Source organism: Lepus europaeus, chromosome 14, assembly GCF_033115175.1.
Source record: "Lepus europaeus isolate LE1 chromosome 14, mLepTim1.pri, whole genome shotgun sequence".
In the NCBI taxonomy this organism is placed as follows: Eukaryota; Metazoa; Chordata; class Mammalia; order Lagomorpha; family Leporidae; genus Lepus; species Lepus europaeus.
This window is the reverse complement of record NC_084840.1, coordinates 47,229,601-47,249,329: the sequence shown is the minus strand read 5'-3', so window position 1 is coordinate 47,249,329 and position 19,729 is coordinate 47,229,601. Positions and strand designations below refer to the sequence as shown.

The 19,729-nt window shown below is 43.1% G+C and overlaps 1 protein-coding gene across 19 annotated transcripts in view; it reads right to left on the bottom strand.

Annotated features, from left to right (window-relative positions):
- MLLT10 (MLLT10 histone lysine methyltransferase DOT1L cofactor) overlaps positions 1–19,729 on the bottom strand; it is a 230,032-nt gene that overhangs the window by 156,217 nt on the left and 54,086 nt on the right. For all 19 annotated transcript variants that reach the window (XM_062210551.1, XM_062210549.1, XM_062210562.1 and 16 more), the window contains one exon: positions 8,764–8,818. In XM_062210551.1, the coding sequence (XP_062066535.1) occupies positions 8,764–8,818 (55 nt within the window). The remainder of the gene's footprint in view (positions 1–8,763; positions 8,819–19,729) is intronic.

The window sequence follows — 19,729 nt, the reverse complement described above, 5'->3', positions numbered from 1 at the left end:
CCAATTAGGTGTTCCAGCTGCTCTACTTCTGATCCAACTCCCTGGCCTGGGAAAGCAGCAGAAGATGGCCCCGAGTTGTTGGCCCCTGCATCCACGTGAGAGTCCCAAAAGTATCTCCTGGTTCCTGGCATAAGCCGAGCCCAGCCCTGGCTGTTGCAGCTATTTGCGGAGTAAACCAGCAGACTGAAGATCTATTTTTCCCTCTGTCATTCTGTAACTCAAGTTTCCAAATAATTAAATAAATAAATCTTTTTTAAAAAATAAAAATGGTAGGGACACTGACATTTTTAATCTTCTTTAACTCATGCATGACGCAGGTCTTAAAGACAGAAGCTACCTGAGGTCAAAATGAGCATGGCAGACTTAACTTCCATGGAACTGTGCTTTTCAGTTGTAAGGTGTCTGAAGGCTATGGAAGGACTGATGCAACTTGTCTTCTATCTCAAAACTCACTCAATACAGAATGGCAGGCCTCAGCATAATATTAGGGCAAACATACCATACAGACCTGGGGCAAAAGACTGGTGGGGGGCCAGCACTGTGGCACAGTAGGTTAATCCTCCACCTAAGGTGTCGTCATAATATAGGGGCACTGGTTCTAGTCTTGGCTGCTCCTCTTCCAATCCAGCTCTCTGCTGTGGCCTGGGAAAGCAGTGGAAGATGGCCCAAGTCTTTGGGACCCTGCACCCATGTAGGAAACCAGGAAAAAGCTCCTGGCTCCGGATCAGCGCAGCTGCGACCATTGTGAGCATTGGGGAGTGAACCCAAGGAAGGAAGACCTTACTCTCCATTTCTCCCTCTCACTGTCTAACTCTACCTCTCAAATAAATAAAATCTTAAAAAAAAAAAAAAGACTATGGTGGGTGTATACACTAGAAAGCCAAAAACAGGGCAACTAAAACTTAAAAGAAAAGCTCCTAGAGTAAATTGTGGCATTCAGAAGCACAACTTTCACTTGGAAATATGGGACAAAACACACCCAAGGCAGGACTAACCCTCAGAAAAGACCTGAGAAAATCCTAAACTCTCATCACTTGCTGAGATCTAGGTACAAGCAAGTTGTAAATGACTAGTCACTGAAGGAAGGTCTAGCGCACAGACTATGTGCAAACAATGGGAGAGGTGATTCTTTTTCTTTCATTTTCTTTTTTGGTTCTCTGTCTCAGGCAACTGGTGTTAAAAATCTTTCTCAAAACAGTAATTGAAGACAAAACAAAGACACAGAAACTTCAGATACTACATACATCAAAGACTACATACTTTACAAACAACTCTTAGGAATCAGCAAAAAAAAAAAAAGGTTAGCCGGCGCCGCGGCTCACTAGGCTAATCCTCCGCCTTGCGGCGCCGGCACACCAGGTTCTAGTCCCGGTCGGGGCACCGATCCTGTCCCGGTTGCCCCTCTTCCAGGCCAGCTCTCTGCTGTGGCCAGGGAGTGCAGTGGAGGATGGCCCAAGTGCTTGGGCCCTGCACCCCATGGGAGACCAGGAGAAGCACCTGGCTCCTGCCATTGGATCAGCGCGGTGCGCCGGCCGCAGTGCACTACCGCGGCGGCCATTGGAGGGTGAACCAACGGCAAAAGGAAGACCTTTCTCTCTGTCTCTCTCTCACTGTCCACTCTGCCTGTCAAAAAAAAAAAAAAAGGTTTCCCAAACAGCAAGCAAGCAAATTGAATCCTGACAGAAGAAAGAGAAGAACTTGATTTGATAATATTCAACACATCCAATGTTTACAAAAAGCTACAGAGCATGGTCTATTCATAAAGGAAATTAACAGAAACTTTGCCTGCAAAAGTAAGGATCCTGGATTTCTTAAGCATAAATTTTATTTTATTTTTTAATCTGACAGGTAGAGTTACAGACAGTGAAAGAGAGAGAGAGAGAGAGAGAGAGAGAGAGAGAAAGGTCTTCCTTCCGTTGGTTCACTCCCCAAATGGCCGCTATAGCCGGCGTTGCACTGACCCAAAGCCAGGAGCCAGGTGCTTCCTCCCGGTCTCCCTTGCCGGTGCAGGGGCCCAAGCACTTGGGCCATCCTCCACTGCTCTCCTGGGCCACAGCAGAGAGCTGGACTGGAAGAGGAGCAACTGGGACTAGTACCCGGCGCCCATATGGGATGCCAGTGCCGCAGGCAGAGGATTGTCCAAGTGAGCCATGGCGTTAGCCCCAACATAAACTTTAAATCAACTATCTCCAGATAATTATCATTTAAAAAAAAAGTTATAAAAAGAAATCAAACAGGAGCCTGCAATGTAGTACAGATAGTGTCAGCATCCCATATGGGCGCCAGTTCGTATCCCAGCTACTCCACTTCCGATCCAGCTCTGTGCTATGGCCTGGGAAAACAATGGAAGATGGCCCATGTCCTTGGGCCCCTGCACCCGTATGGGAGATCCAGAAGAAGCTCTTGGCTTCAGATCAGCCCAGCTCTGGCTGTTGTGACCATATGGGGGAATGAACAGCAAATGAAACACCTCGCTTTCTCTCTCAGCCTCTCTGTGACACTGCCTTTCAAATAAATAAATCAATGTTATAAAAAAAAAAAAAAAAAAGAAACCAAACAAAAATTCTGAAGCTGAAATGTATAACTGTAACAAAAATACACTTCCACTTTGTACTAAAGGATTATACTGGAGATCCAGGCCAAACAATAATGCATGAAAAGTAAGGATATTTAAGTTTTTAATTATTTTATTCTGATTAAAAGACACAATAGAAACTCACAATCTTAACCATTTTAAGGTGTACAGATTAATATTGTTAAATATATTTGCACTGTTGTAAAAAAAAAAAGGTTTCCAAAAATTTTCATCTTATAAATCTGAAATTATATATTCAGTAAACAATTATTTTCCTGTTCTCACAACCTCTGAAACCTACCATTTAACTTTCTACATCTATGAATCTGACTAAGTCAAGTACCTCATATGAGTGAAATCATACAGTATTTGCCTTTTTGTGACTGGTTTACTTCACTTAGCTTAACATCCTTGAGATCCATCCACACCACAGTATGTAACAGGATTCCCTTTTTTTTTTTTTTAAACAGGCAGAGAGGAGAGTGAGAGTGAGAGTGAGAGTGAGACAGAGACAGAGACAGAGACAGAGAGAAAGGTCTTCCTTTTTGCCGTTGGTTCACCCTCCAATGGCCACTGCGGCCGGCGCATCTCGCTGATCTGAAGCCAGGAGCCAGGTGCTTCTCCTGGTCTCCCATGCGGGTACAGGGCCCAAGGACTTGGGCCATCCTCCACTGCCTTCCCGGGCCATAGCAGAGAGCTGGCCTGGAAGAGGGGCAACCGGGATAGAATCCAGCGCCCCAACCGGGACCAGAACCCAGTGTGCTGGCGCCGCAAGGCGGAGGATTAGCCTGTTAAGCCATGGCGCCGGCCAGGATTCCCTTTCTATTAAGGCTGAATAATAATCTATTGTGGGAGCCAGCGCTGTAGCAAAGCAGGTAGGGCCACTGCCTGCAGTGCCAGCATCCTATATGGGCACTAGTTCCAGTGCTGGCTGCTCCACTTCCGATCTAGCTCTCTGCTGTAGCCTGTGAGAGCAGTAGGGGATGGTCCAAGTCCTTGGGCCCCTGCACCCACATGGGAGACCCAGAAGAAGCTCCTGGCTTCAAATTTTGGATCGGCGCACCTCCAGCCATTGTGGCCAACTGGGGAGTGAACCAGTGGGTGGAAAACCTCTTTCTTTCTCTCTCGCTCTGCCTCTCCTGTTCTCTCTGTGTAACTCTTTCAAAAAAATAAATAAATCTTTAAAAAAAATAATAAGTCTATTGTGTGTGCATACCACATAATTGAAAGTAACCTTAAAAATTCTCTACATTCTAAAAGAGAAACTACACTACATTTCATTCATCCCACTGTACTTTAATATTAAAATCAACTTCCATTCCTAATCTTTGAGACATGGGATGGAAGCGGGAGTCCTGCGTGACATAGACGATACACCAGGTACATGACCCACAACTGAACTGTGCCCACTTATCTCCACAGTGGACAGATGAGGATGAAAGTGCAGAGAAATGAGGTAATTTGCTCAGGGTCACACACAGTACTCAGGTTAAGTGATAATAAATGGCAGACTATATAAGCTGCATGAGGATAGAAATGTGCCTCAAGTTGCTTAGAAAAGCAGCTAGCTCACAACAGACATTGAATAATTTCTGCAGAATTCAACAAACCAAAACACCTCTCAAAAATATGACACTGTGGGGGCTGGAGCTGCGGCACAGCAGGTTAAAGTCCCAGCCTACAGCGCCGGCATCCCCATTGAGCACTGATTAGAGTCTTGGCTGCTCCACTTCCAATCCAGCTCCCACCTGATGTCCTAGGAAAGAAGTGGAAGATGGCTCAAGTCACTGGGCCCCTGTATCCAGGTGGGAGACCCAGAAGAAGCTCCTTGGCGTCTGGTTTTGGATAGGCTTAGCTCCAGCCATTTCAGTATTTGGGGAGTGAACCAGAAGAGGGAAGACCTCCCTCCCTGTCTCCCTCTCTCCCTCACTCTCTCTCTCTATCCTCCTCTCTAACTCTCGCAAATAAAAAGAATTGTTAAAAAACAGGAGTTATAAAAATAAAAAAAATATGACATTGGATGGAGTCAGCATTGTGCTACAGCAAGTTAAGCCACCTATAACAGCAACCCCATAGGTGCCATTCCACTCTAGGTACTCCACTTCCAACCCAGTTCCCTGCTAATGTGCCTGCAGAACCAGCAGAAAATGGTCCAAGTCCTTGGCCAGTACTCCCATGTTGGAGACCTGGATAGAGTTTCAGATTCCTGGTTTTGGTTTGGTCCAACCCTGGCCTTTGCAGCAACTTGGGACTGAACTAGCAGATAGAAGACAGATCAATATTTCTCTTTCTGCCTTTCAAATAAATAAGTCAATCTTTAAAAAATACATATATATAGCATAGGAAACTGTCAATGAATTGCTTTAACTTTGAAATAGGAAAGGCCTTTCTAACTAATGATTCGAAATATAGAAGTCATGAAAGACAGGATTAATAAATTCAATATATAAAAATCAAGGACTTCAAATGATAAAAAAGCACTAGGGCTGACAGAGTGGCATAGTGGGTAATGCTGCCACCTGCAGTGCCAGAATCTCATATGGGCACCGGTTCGAGTCCCAGCTGCTCCACTTCTGATCCAGCTCTCTGCTATGGCCAGGAAAAGCAGTAGAAGATGGCCCAAGGCCTTGGGTCCCTAAACCTGCGTGGGAGACCCAGAAGAAACTCCTGGCTCCTGGCAGTACCCTACCAGGAGACAATCACCTTCCACCTAGGGTCCACCCTCTTAAAGGTTCCAAGACCACCCATCATCATCATAGTGGGAAACTAATCTTCCAATACATGAGTATTTGAGGAACAAACTATTCCCAAACCACAGCAGGCTCCTAAGAAAGCTCTAACAAAATTAAAAAGCAAAAGACCAAGAGACAAACTGATGAAGAAAAAAATGTTCTTTAAATTATGAAAAGATGCTCAACTTCACACATACTAAGAGAAATGTACTCTTACTGTTCTAACATAACAACTTTTACCTATTAGACTACAAATGTTATAAAGAATACCTTTTTTGGCCGGTGCCGTGGCTTAACAGGCTAATCCTCCGCCTTGCGGCGCCGGCACACTGGGTTCTAGTCCCAGTCAGGGCGCCGGATTCTATCCCGGTTGCCCCTCTTCCAGGCCAGCTCTCTGCTGTGGCCCGGGAGTGCAGTGGAGGATGGCCCAAGTCCTTGGGCCCTGCACCCACATGGGAGACCAGGAGAGGCACCTGGCTCCTGGCTTCGGATCAGCACGATGGGCTGGCCGCAGCGGCCATTGGAGGATGAACCAACGGCAAAAAGGAAGACCTCTCTCTCTGTCTCTCTCTCTCACTATCCACTCTGCCTGTTAAAAAAAAAAAAAAAAAGAATACCTTCCTCTTGGCCGGCGCCACAGCTCACTTGGCTAATCCTCCACCTGTGGCGCCGGCACCCCAGGTTCTAGTCCCTGTTGGGGCACCGGATTCTGTCCAAGTTGCTCCTCTTCCAGTCCAGCTCTCTGCTGAGAGAGAAGGCAGTGGAGGATGGCCCTAGTACTTGGACCCTGTACCCGCATGGGAGACCAGAAGGAAGCACCTGGCTCCTGGCTTCGGATCAGCGCAGCACCAGCCGTAGCAGGCATTTCAGCGTTGAACAAACAGAAAAAGGAAGACCTTCCTCTCTGTCTCTGTTTCTCTCACTGTCTAACTCTGCCTGTAAAAAAAAAAAAAAAAAAAAAAAAAAAAAAAAAAGAATACCTTCTTCTTTGCTATTAGAGCAGCTACAGGGGCGAATAGTAATTTGGGAATAGCTATCAAAACTAACTGCAAAATCTCTTTGATCCAAAAATTCCACTTCTGGGAATCAATAATTTTACATACACTTGCAAGTAAGCATACAGAGAAGCATCACTTAAAAAAAGAGTTTAGAAAATCCATCAACAAGCAAACGATAAAACAAACATGGTTTCAGAAACAAAAGTTCTAAACAGATAACAGAAAGATAAACTACTCACCCATTTGTATAAAAATGGGGAGAGAGGAGCTGATATGGTGGCACAACTGAGTTAAGCTGCTGCTTGCAATGTCAGCATTCCATATGAAGTACCAGTTCCAGTTCTGGCTGCTCCACTTCCCATTCAGCTCCCAGCTAGTATGGCTTTTCAGAAAGCAGTCATAGATGGCCCAAGTACTTGGGCAGCACCTATATGGGAGTTCCAGGTTCCTGGCTTCAGCCTGGCCCAGCCCTAGCTGTTGCAGTCATTTGGGATGTGTACCAGTGATATAGATATCTATCTCTCTTTGTTTATGTCACTCTATCTTTCAAATAAACAAATCTTTCATTATTTTAAATAGGAGATGGAGGGCAGCATTGTGACAGAGCAAATTAAGTGCCTGTGGCACTAGCATCCCATATGAGTGCCACTTTGAATCCTGGCTACTCTACTTCCAATCCAGCTTCCTGCTAATGGGCCTGAGAAAGCTGTAGAAGACGGCCCAAGAGACTGGGCCCCTGCCACCCATGGAGGGATAGATTCTAGGTTCCAGGATTGAGCTTGGTCCAACCCCAGAATAAAACAGGAGATGGAAGATATATATCTCTCTCTCTGCAATTCTTTCAAATAAGTAAATAAATCTTTAAAGAAAAAAAAAGGGGGGGGGGGAGACAACTGGCAATGTGGCATAGTAGGTGAAACCTCTGCCTGAGGCACCAGCAGCCAGCATCCCAAATGGCTGCTGGTTTGAGTCCTGGCTGCTTGACTTCTGATCCAGGTCACTGCTGATGGCCTGGAAAAGCAATAGAAGATGCCCAAGTGCTTAAGTCCTGATGCCTGTGCAGGAGACCCGGAAGAAATTACTGGCTCCTGGCTTTGGATCAGCCCAGTCCTGGCTGTTGCTACCATTTAGGGAGTGAATCAGAGGATGAAAGACCTCTGTCTCTCCCTCTCGCTGTAACTTAATCAAATAAATAAATAAATCTTTTTTTAAAATGGGAAGAAAACTTGTCTATTCATATCTGTACACGCAAAATAAACATGATATTTAAGAAAGCAATAATAACAGCTACATTAGTAGCAGAGAAGTTGTTGAAAAACTTGGAAGAAGGGGAATAGTAGTATAGAAAAGAGTTTTTAATTCTTTCTTGGGGGAGGGCAATATGACTGTAAATAGTAGTCTAAACATTAAATGGGACACCGTGGCATAACAGATTAAGCTGCTGCCTGTGAAGCCAGCACCCCATATGGGCACCTGTTGAGTCCCAGCTGCTCCATTTCCAATCTAGCTCCTTGCTAATGCACCTAGGAAAGCCAAAGTCCTTAGACCCCTACACCCACGTGGGAGACCCGGATGAAGCTCCTGGTTCCTGAGTTCAGCCTGCCCAGCCCTGGCCACTGAGACCATTTGGGGAATAAACCAGTAGATGGAAGATCCCTCTCCATCTCTCCCTCTCTCTCTAAATTTGCCTTTGAAATAAATAAATCTTCTAAAAAAGAAATCTGTAGCAGAGCTGGTAATGTGGCACAGTGGAATACAGTGCCACTTATGATGTCGGCATCACATATCAGAGAGCTAGTTCAAGTCGCAGCTGCTCCACCAAAAATTCAGCTCCCTGCTAATGCACCTGAGAATAGAGGATGGCTCAAGTGCTTGGGCTCCTACACTCACATAGGGAGACTCAGAGGAAGCTCCAGGATTCAGACCAGCCCAGCCCCCGCCATTGGGAAAATGAACCAGTAGATGGAAGACCTCTTTCTCTGTGACTCTGCCTTTCAAATAAATAAAATAAATCTTAAAAAAAAAAAAAAAAAAAACTAAAGGGGCAACATTTCTTCATATTAAAGCAATAAAGATCTTCAGGTTGCTAAAATTAACATTTACCAGAAACACTGTCTGTCTAGAAAGAGTAAAAACATCTAAAACAACAAATGTCACCTCTGACAATAACAAAAAATAAACACGAATTATCTTTCAAAAGTAATTTCTAAAATAAATTATATCCATAAAAATCAAGATTTAATTAGAAATATGTAATTTCTGCATAAAATAGCCAATGTTTTTCCAGAGTAGAAAAAACTGTGTGTCAGTAAAAAAGGTTCATAAGTTACATCCAACTTTTGTTAAAATTTTTTATCAAACACTATTTCATTTGATATATTATGAACTACCAAAACTTTAAAATACTGTACCACTCCCGCTTTTCAATAAATTTTTTCTCAGATATCTCTGCACTTACCCCCATTATCTGTTCTTTTTAAAGCTCCATCCTTATGAGGACACAGTTCACATCTCTACAAAAAAAAAAAAAAAAAAATACAAGGGAAATGAGATTTTTGGATTGTTAAAAGTATAACATCTCCCTGCAAAAAAAAACTTCAAAACTATGAAAATGTGAGAGCATGGTTTGTACTAGTTGCCATCAAGAATATTTCAGAACATTCCTCACAAAACAGCTGTTCTCAACAACGTGTTATCTTCTTCAGAGCACCAGAATAAAAGTTTTTTTAACAGCACATTTTTAAATTAAATTCCTGCCACAACTTTTTAAAGCATCTTACATTAATAAAAGCAAAATGATCCTCTCAAAACAGGACTGGGCAAGGTTTTAACATTTCTTTGCCTCCAGCTCTACTCTGTACCTAAGATAAGCTAAGATTATCAGAGTCAAGTATATCTAGTTTCTCCTAAAATAAAGAGAATTTAAAATTTTGGAGCCAGTATTGTGGCACAGCAGGTTAAGCCACCTGCAATGCCAGCATCCCATATGAGTGCCAATTCAAGTCCCAGCTGCTCTACTTCCGATCTAGCTCCCTAATGTGCCTGGGAAAGTAGCAGAAGATGGTCCAAGTGCTTAGGCCCCTGCCACCCACATGAGACACAGGTCAGAGTTCCAGGCTCCTGGATTCGTGTTGGCCCAGCCCTGGCTCTTGAGGCCATGGGGAGTCAACAGATGGAAAATAGATATATGTATCTCTCACACACACACACACACACACACACACACTTAGCAAATAAATAAATCTTTTTAAAAATTCAGAATTTTTATTTAGGTGGCAAAGCAAGAGCTCATATGAGCTGATGTCCTTTGTGGAAAGAAGAAACTAATTATTCTAGTTACTATTTTCATTCACAGACAATAATACTCATAAGTTATTGTAGATTCTCCCTATTATCCCCAGAGTTTAATACCAAAAATAAATATAGAGCTAATACTACTAATTTTTTTTACTTTTGTCAAGAGGACAGATATAATGGAAAAATAACGAACAGATTAAGATTCTGACACTATCTTACTATGGAGAAAATGTCCCAGAGGTCAAACTTGAATGTTATTTCTACCTAACCTTGTTCCCAAAAAGCTTAGGTACACACAATTAAAGATAAACAAATTACAAACATAATAGTAAGAAATGAAGATTAAAGAATGTGTAAGCCGGCGCCATGGCTCAACAGGCTAATCCTCCACCTTGTGGCGCCAGCACACTGGGTTCTAGTCCCGGTTGGGGCACCGGATTCTGCCCCGGTTGCCCCTCTTCCAGGCCAGCTCTCTGCTGTGGCCAGGGAAGGCAGTGGAGGATGGCCCAAGTGCTTGGGCCCTGCACCCCATGGGAGACCAGGAGAAGCACCTGGCTCCTGCCTTCGGATCAGCGCAGTGTGCCGGCCGCAGCGCACCGGCCGTGGCGGCCATTGGAGGGTGAACCAACGGCAAAAGGAAGACCTTTCTCTCTGTCTCTCTCTCTCACTGTCCACTCTGCCTGTCAAAAAAAAAAAAGAATGTGTAGAATAAGTACAGAAAACAAACCATGAGAGCCTCAATATTTCTTGACTTATTTCTCACCTAATATTTCTCTTACCTGTTTGGGAGAACATCTCTGATCACTTTATGTAAGCTTTAAATGTTATATGCAAACACATTCATTGTCCAAAACTTCCATCAGCAACTAAAGTACAAAACCTATGCCATTAACTCGCAAATTTTATCTCCAGTCCATTCAGATATGTACTTGGGTCCACATATTAAAAAACTTCCGGCCGGCGCGGTGGCTCAATAGGCTAATCCTCCGCCTTGCGGCGCCGGCACACCAGGTTCTAGTCCCGGTTGGGGCACCGATCCTGTTCCGGTTGCCCCTCTTCCAGGCCAGCTCTCTGCTGTGGCCTGGGAAGGCAGTGGAGGATGGCCCAAGTGCTTGGGCCCTGCACCCCATGGGAGACCAGGAGAAGCACCTGGCTCCTGCCATCGGATCAGCACGGTGCGCCGGCAGCAGCGCGCCTACCGCGGCGGCCATTGGAGGGTGAACCAACGGCAAAGGAAGACCTTTCTCTCTCTCTCTCTCTCTCTCACTGTCCACTCTGCCTGTCCAAAAAAAAAAAAAAAAAAAAAAAAAAAACTTCCTAAGATATATCGACATTTTCAGCTGTGGCCAAAATTGATGACAAAAGCCTGTTCTCCCTGTAGTTCTTACTACTGTTGTAATGATACTTTGAACCACCCTGTACTCTTCCAAAACACCTACACATAATTTTTTTTTTTTTTTAAGATTTTATTATTTATTTGAGAGTCAGACCTACACACAGTGAGAAGGAGAGACAGACAGAAAGGTCTTCCTTCCGCTGGTTCACTCCCCAAATGGCAGTAATGGCTGGAGTTACGCGGATCCAAAACCAGTTACCAGGTGCTCGTTCCTAGTCTCCCATACAGGTGCAGGGGCCCAAGCACTTGGGCCATCTTCTACTGCTTTCCCAGGCCACAGCAGAGAGCTAGATTGGAAGAGGAGCAGCCAGGACTAGAATCAGTGCCCTAAGGGATGCCAGTGCTGCAGGTGAAGGATTAACTTCCTGCGCCACAGCACCAGACTCTACTCATCTTTTCACAGCTTCACATCCTACTCTCTAACCTCAAATTTTTTAAAAATTTTTTTTCCTGAAAGTCATTATTTTTTTTCTTTTTTTTTTTATTTAGTAAATATAAATTTCCAAAGTACAGTTTATGGTTTACAATGGCTTTTTCCGCCCTATAATTTCCCTCCCACTCATACCCCCCCCATCTCCCGCTCCCTCTCCCATTCCATTCACATCAAGATTCATTTTCAATTCTCTTTATATACAGAAGATCAATTTAGTATATATTAAGTAAAGATTTCATCAGTTTGCACCCACACAGAAACACAAAGTGTAAAATACTGTTTCAGTTCTAGTTATAGCATTACTTCACATTGGACAACACATTAAGGACAGATCCCACATGAGACGTAAGTACACAGTGACTCCTATTGTTGACTTAACAATTTGACACTCTTGTTTATGGCGTCAATAATCTCCCTAGGCTCTAGTCATGAGTTGCCAAGGCTATGGAAGCCTTCTGAGTTCACCGACTTCGATCTTATTCCAACAGGGTCATAGTCAAAGTGGAAGTTCTCTCCTCCCTTCAGAGAAAGTTACCTCCTTCTTTGATGGCCCCGTTCTTTCCACTGGGATCTCACTCGAAGAGATCTTTCATTTAAGTCTTCTTTTTTTTTTTTTTTTTTTTTTTTGATAGAGCGTCTTGGCTTTCCATGCCTAAAATACTCTCATGGGCTCTTCAGTAACCTCACATTTAATCAGTCATCCATTTTTCCTTTCTTTCTCTTAAATACTGTAGAGATCTGACTACCTGTCTATTCTTCTATTACTACTCCCCTATGTAAGCCAACATCATCATCTTCCATGAGAAAGACTTCGACAACTTGATAGTCCCCCAATATTTGTTTTTTTTCCACGATTTATTTATTTATTTGAAAGCCAGAGTTAGAGACAGAAGCAGAGGCAGAGGCAGAAGCAGAGGCAGAGGCAGAGGTGGGAGTGGGGTGGGGGTGGGGGGTCTTCCATCCCATAGTTCACTCCCCAGATAGCTACAAAGGCTAGAGCTGCCACAATCTGAAGCCAGGAGATTTTTCCAGGTCTCCATGCGGGTGCAGGAGCCCAAGGACTTGGGCCATCTTCTACTGCTTTCCCAGGCCATAGGTCAGAGATGGACTGGAAATGGAGTAGCCAGGACTCGAACCAGTACCCATATGGACGCCAGCACTGCAGGCAGCATCTTTACCCGATATGCCACAGCGCCAGCCCTCCAATATTTACTCTTAATCAACCCCACCACATCAATCTACACAGTAAGCTTTCTACAACAGAATCAATCTATAAAAGACAAATACAAATAGTCGACTACTCCACTTTAAACCCATCAACAGTTTCGCTACATGATCTATCCCCTATTTATAATCTTTTCTCCTTTGACCACCTCACTCTATGGTCGGAGCTGCGCTGATCTGGAGCCAGGAGCTTCTTCCAGGTCTCCCATGCGGGTGCAGGGGCCCAAGGACTTGGGCCATCTTCCACTGCTTTCCAAGGCCATAGCAGAGAGCTGGATTGGAAATGGAACAGCCGGGTCTTGAACCAGTGCCCATGTGGGATGCCGGCACTTCAGGCCACAGCATTTACCCACTGCGCCACAGTACCAGCCCTGGAACCCTCTTTCACAGCTGGGTAACTTCTACTTGCCATCAAGTCCTTATTTAAAATCACTTCATCAGAGACACCTCTCAATCTACAGATTAAGCTAGTTGCCATATCATGAATTACATATACTTTGCTTGTTAGAAGATACAATTATTTATCCAAATAAGTATATCACCTCTGCTGAATCATAAAGTCCATTTCATGGTGCAGCCAAAGGATCCAGCACAGTCACTGGATATAGTAACTTAAAAAAAAGTACAATGGGGACAGACACTTTGACTAGTGGTTAAGATGCTTATTAAGACACCTTAACCCCATACTGCAGTGCTTAGGTTTGATACCCAGCTCTGGCTTTGACACCAGCTTCCTTCTAATGCAGACTATAGATGACAGCACTGATGACTCAAGTGACTGGATTCCTGGCAACCACATGGGAGACCTAGATTGAGTTTCTGGCTCCTAGCTTCAGCCCCAGCCACAACTGCAGCTATCTGGGAATGAACCAGCAGATAAAAATGTTTACTCTCTCTCTCAAACAAAAATTTTAAAAATAAATTTAAAAGTGACATGATGGGTCCAGCACTGTGGCATAGCGGGTAAAGCCGCCGCCTGCAGTGCCAGCATCCCATGTGGGCACCGGGTGGAGTCCTGGCTGCTCCACTTCCAATCCAGCTCTCTGCTATGGCCTGGGAAAGCAGTAGAAGATGACCCAAGTCCTTGTGCCCCTGTTCCCACATGGGAGACCCAGAAGAAGCTCCTGGCTCCTGGCTTCAGATTGGCACAGCTCTGGCTATTGCAGCCAGTTGGGGAGTGGGCCAGTGGATGGAAGACACCTCTGTCTCTCTGCCTCTCCTTCTCTCTCTGTGTAACTCTTTCAAATAAATAAATATACACCTTTAAAAAAAAAAAAAAAAAGTGATATGCTGTCCCATCCAAAAGAGTTGTGCTATTCTCTGGTATCACCAGAGTAAATGTGAAGGTCCTTTAGGAAAAATAAAACACATAATGGAGGAAAAGAAACACAAGCACACTTGTTAAAAAGCAATTATTTGGTTCTATACAGCAACCTCCCTCACAGGAGGGAAATAGTATTCGTCGACTTACCAGTAATAAACAAACAATTGATGAAGTAATTATATGGCCAAAGACAGATTAATGTATGTAATGATTAAGTATAAAAATAATTATTTAGCAACTGAGGAAGAAAAAAGTTAGAACAGAATCTTAAATCTTATTGATCATTAATTTACACAAAATATTTGCAAAACAGTAAGTATTAGAAGCAAAAGCAATCAGTAATCAACTTAAGAAATTAAAACTTTCCCTTAAAAAACCAAAACAGCAGGGACATAACTATGGCATAGTAGGCTAAGCCTCCACCTGCAATGCGGGCATCCCATATGAATGCAAGCTCAAATCCTGGCTGCCCCCTTCCAATACAGCTCTCTCCTTATGGCCTGGAAAAGCAATGGAAGATGGCCCAAGTGCATGGCGCCTGCATCTGCATGGGTCTCCCAGCTCCTGGCTTCAGATCAGCCCAGCTCTTGTCATTGCATCTATTTGGGGAGTGAACCAGCAGAGGGAAGACCTTTCTCTCTGTCTCTCCCTCTCAAATAAATAAATAAATCTTTAATTTAAAAAAAAAAAAAAAAGCAGTTAAAGGAATAAGAAAACCTATGTAAATAAAAAAAAAAAAAAGAACAGGAGCAGGCATTTGGCCTATCAGTTAAGACACCCACATCCCTCACCAGAGTGCCTAAGTTCCAGTCCCTGACCCAGCTCCTAGTATCAGCTTCCTGACACGAAGCTGGTAGGGCAGACACAAAGAGGTAGCAGGTAGTGATTCAAGTGATTGTATCCCTGTCACCTATATGAAAGACCTGAACAGTATTCTGGACTCAATTACTCCACTTCTAAAGAAGCAAAGGAAACAATACAAAAATATAGGTGTTGATTAAATATCTATGTCATTTTTCTATCAGTTATACACTTTAGCTTCAAGACATCAAAAATATATACATAAAAATATATTCTATGAATGTTCAGAACAATAACAATGTTATAAAACTAACTATGTAACAATGAGGTAACTAATGCTGTATTCACAATTATTATAACCAAGTTTATAAGAATTACATGTAAGAATAAAAGAAAATACACAAAATATAGTTAATAGGACTACAATAAGATTAATTATATTTCTTTCCTCTATTCAAAATATACTTTTCTAAATTGGATTTGTACAGAGATACATCAGGAAATGCCAAAGAAAGTGCTATAAATATTATACATAGAAAGCTTAGGGATAAAAATGAGAAAAATGGGAAAGAGCAAAGAAGTTATAGTTAAAATAAAGAATCTGGTGTGAGGCCCCAGATCCTACAGTTAAGCAATCCAAACTTGAAAGTTTCATAGAACAGGCAGTAAATATACTTGTTAACTACTAAAATTTACTAGACCCAAGTGAGAAGTAGCATTTGAAGGTACAGGTAGATACCGTGCAAAGATATGCAGATTACAAGGACACCAAACAAGTATCTAACTAAACCTCACATTTTATCAAAAAGTAAGAGTCTGCCAATTGGAATAGCAAAAAAAAAAAACAAAAATTTTATGTTTTACTTTTGTCTTTTTTTCAAGATTGACTGATTGATGGGACAGAGAAAGAAGAAAAGACAGAGGGAGATGTATCATCTGCTAGTTCAGTCCCCAAATAACCAAAAACGTCACAGTTGTGCCAGGCTAACACAAGGAGCCTGCCATATGAATGGCAGAAAACCAAGGACTTCAGCAGCATTTTCTGTCACTTAAAGTGCCAATGATCGTTAGCAGGAAGTTGGATTAAAAGCAGAAGGGGTTGGGGCCCACACTGTGGCACACTGGGTTAAACCACTGCCTGAAATACCAGAATTCCATATGAGCACCAGTTCGAATCCCAGCTGCTCCACTTCCAATGCAGCCACCTGCTAATGTGCCTGGGAAAACAGAAAAAGATGGTTGAAGTGCTTGTGTTCCTACTACCAAAGTGGGAGACTTGGATGGAGTCCTGGGTTTCAGCCTAGCCCAACTCGAGCTGTTGTGGTCACTTGGAGAGTAAATCAGTAGATGAATGATCTCTTTCTGTGTCCCTTCCTTTGTGTCACTATGCCTTTCAAAAAAAAAAAAAAAAAGGCAGGACTCAATCCCAATCACTTCAATATTGGTAAGATGTGACATCCCAACCAGCAGCCCAACCTGCAATACCACAGCACCCAACCCCTAATATTCTCATTTCTAAATCATGTATATAGGAAGAATGCTTGCAAGTATTTTTTGTCTTCATAATGTCAAAATCAGCTTCGAAGTGCTTATTCTACTTTGTTAGATTCTTTAGTCAAGGTATAAAACTCACTATAAGCTGCATATTTCTATAATCAAGTTTACTAAAGTACTGAACCTTAGGAAGCTATATGATATAAGAATCCAGTCAGCTAGACTAGTTAATTCAAGCTGTGAATACCATTATATTGCAAAAAAGCAAAAAGATAATAATAATTGAAAATATATTAGAGAACACAAAGAATAACACTGATATTTTGTATATGAGGGGGACTTCAAAAAATTCTTGGAAAAATGGAATTAAAATATAAAACAGAGGCCAGTGCTGCAGCTTAGCTAATAAAGCTACCACCTGCAGTGCCGGCATCCCAGATGCTCCACATCCAATCCAGCTCCCTGCTAATGTGCCTGGGAAAGCAGCAGCCGATGGCCCAAATACTTGGGCCCCTGCACTCATATAGGAGACCTAGAAGAAGCTCCTGACTCCTGGCTTCAGATCAGCCAAGCTCTAGCCATTGCAGTCATTGGGGGAGTTAACCAACGGATGGAAGATCTCTCTCTCTCTCTCTCTCTCTCTCTCTCTCTCTCTCTCTCTCCCCTTTTACCTCTCTAATAAATAAATCTTTTTTTTTCTTTTTTTTTTTTAATTTATTTGACAGATAGAGTTAAGGACAGTGAGAGAGACAGAGACAAAGATCGTCCTTCCGTTGGTTCACCCCCCAAATAACCACAACGGCTGGAGCTACGCCGATCCAAAGCCAGTAACCAGGTCCTTCTTCCTGGTCTCCGAAGCTGGTGCAGGGGCTCAAGCACTCGGGCCATCCTCCACTGCCTTCCCGGGCCACAGCAGAGAGCTGGACTGGAAGAGGAAGAACCAGGACAGAATCCGGCGCCCATATGGGATGCCAGCGCTGCAGGCAGAGGATTAACCAAGTGAGCCGGGGCCAGCCCCAATAAATAAATCTTTAAAAAAATAAAATTATTAGCTGAAGAAAAATGTGTTTTTTAAAGATTTTTAAGATTATGAAAACAAAAAGTCAGAAGGAAACAAATCAAATCTCAAAGTGGATACGTAATGATTTCCCAATGAAACTTCCCCAAAATTACCCTTGTTTAGTGAAAGGAATGAACAAATACATCATCATCATGGTAAAGTTTTTCTGAACATTCTGCTAAAGCTTCAGCCAACAGTCTCTAAACACTCTTCCTAATAAGCATAGATTGGTTTTCTGATCCTCTAGGAAGTCAACAAGCAAACACCTTGAACGTACACAAAAAATTGCTGGCATGACCTTTGATCTTGATCTCAACTTTTGATTTGACAGAAACGCTTCCATTTGGTAGCCCTTGCTTTTGATAGTGCTTTGTCTTCAGGATCATACTGTAAAGCCATGTTTCATTCTCCCTTTAACTCATCAACGAAATGCCTTAGAAGAACTTGGTCCCACTTGTTTGAAATTTCCTCTTAAAGGTCTGATCTTGTGCACAGCTGATCTGGGCACAAGAATAATGGTACCTATTCAGCAGAAAGTATGTTCCCCTTTAATTTGCCATTCAGAGTTGCATAAACTGAAGCCAATGAGATGTCTATGGTATTGCTTATTGTCTCTGCTATTAACTGCTAGTGAGGTGACTTAAGGAAGGGTGCCTAGATAATGTCAGTACAAGGCTAGTCACCAAACAGAGCAAATGATTAGACTACAGGGATCACCCACTGACTTGCTCCCACCACTCCTACTGATTAGGAAATTAAACACTACACACATTCTTGGAACAGTGTTATATGAACAGTTTTTGGGATGGTAAATGCATCCACATGCAGGGAGGATATTGAACCCCAACTCCAGAAAGACAGGAGCTCCTATGTTCCCAACACTTTTGAATTTAGCCCTATATACCTCTTCATCAGGCTATTCACCTACATTCTCTATAATTTTCTCAATAATAAACCAATAAATGTAGTAAGTAAAGTGTTTCACGAGCTCTGTGTGCCATTCTAGCAAATTATCAAAACGAAAGAAGGGGAACCACCAAGAAGCACAGGAAACCTGCACTTGTGAATGGCATCTGAAAGGGATGGGGCCGGCGCTATAAGGCAGTAAGTTAATCCTCCACCTGCAGTGCCAGCATCCCATATGGGCGCCAGTTCATGTCCCAGCTGCTCCTCTTCCAATCCAGCTCTCTGCTATGACCTGGGAAAGCAGTAGAAAATGGCCTAATTCCTTGGGCCCCTGCACCCACATGGGAGACCAGGAAGAAGGACCTGGTTATTGGCTTTGGATCGGCGTAGCTCTGGCCATTGTGGTTATTTGGGGAGTGAACCAACGGAAGAAGACCTTTCTGTCTGTCTCTCCCTATCACTGTCTGTAACTCTACCTCTCAAATAGATAAATAAAATCTAATCTAAAAAAAGGGGAGGTGGGGGGGGGGGTAGGGAGAGGTTTTGAGATGTTGAGCCCTTTAACTTACACAATGATACAAACTCCAAGTAACTTGTCAGAATGGAATTGAAATAAAAGACTCACAGCTAATGTCCACGAAATGGCCAATGTGGAAGAAAAAGGTTTTTGGTATATAAACAAACTTTCAGCCTAAGAAAAATTGTTTTTTAAGATTGTATTATCTATTTACTTATTTGACAAGCAAAAGCAACAGGAAGAAGGAGAGGGGGAAGGGATGGAGAAAAGGCAGAGAGAAGGAGAGGGAAATCTTTGATACACAGGTTCACTCCACAAATGGCTACAACAGCCAATACTGGACTAGGCTGAAACCAGGAGCCAGGAACTCCTGGTCTGTCACCCAACTACCTGAGCCAACCCTACTACCTCCCAGGGTATACAACAGCAAGAAGATGGAACTGGAAGTAGATCTGGGATTTGAATTCCAGCACTCTTTTAAAAAATATTTATTTGTTTTGACTAGAGGAGAGAGGAGACACAGACACAGAGACAGAAAGATATTCCATTTTCTGGTTCACTCCCCCAAATGGCTACAATGGCCAACGCTGAGCCAGGCTAGAGCCAAGAGCTTCTTCCAGGTCTTCCACATGGGTTTCAAGGGCCCTAACACTTGGACCATCTTCCACTGCTTTTTCCTTGCCATTAGCAGTGAGCTGTAATTGGAACTGGAGCAGCCGGGACACAAACCAGCACCAATATTGGATGCCATTCCAGCAGGTGGTGGCTGTACCTGCTATGCCACAATACTGGCCCCAAATCCAAGCACTATTGATGCATGATCTGGGTTTTCCAAGCAGCATCCTAACAGTTCTGTCAAATGCCCAACTCTCTTCTTGTGTTTTAAAAAGACCCATGACGGGCCAGCACTGTCGTACAGTGGGTTGGACAGGCACCTGCAGTACCAGCATTCCATATGAGCATCAGTTTGAG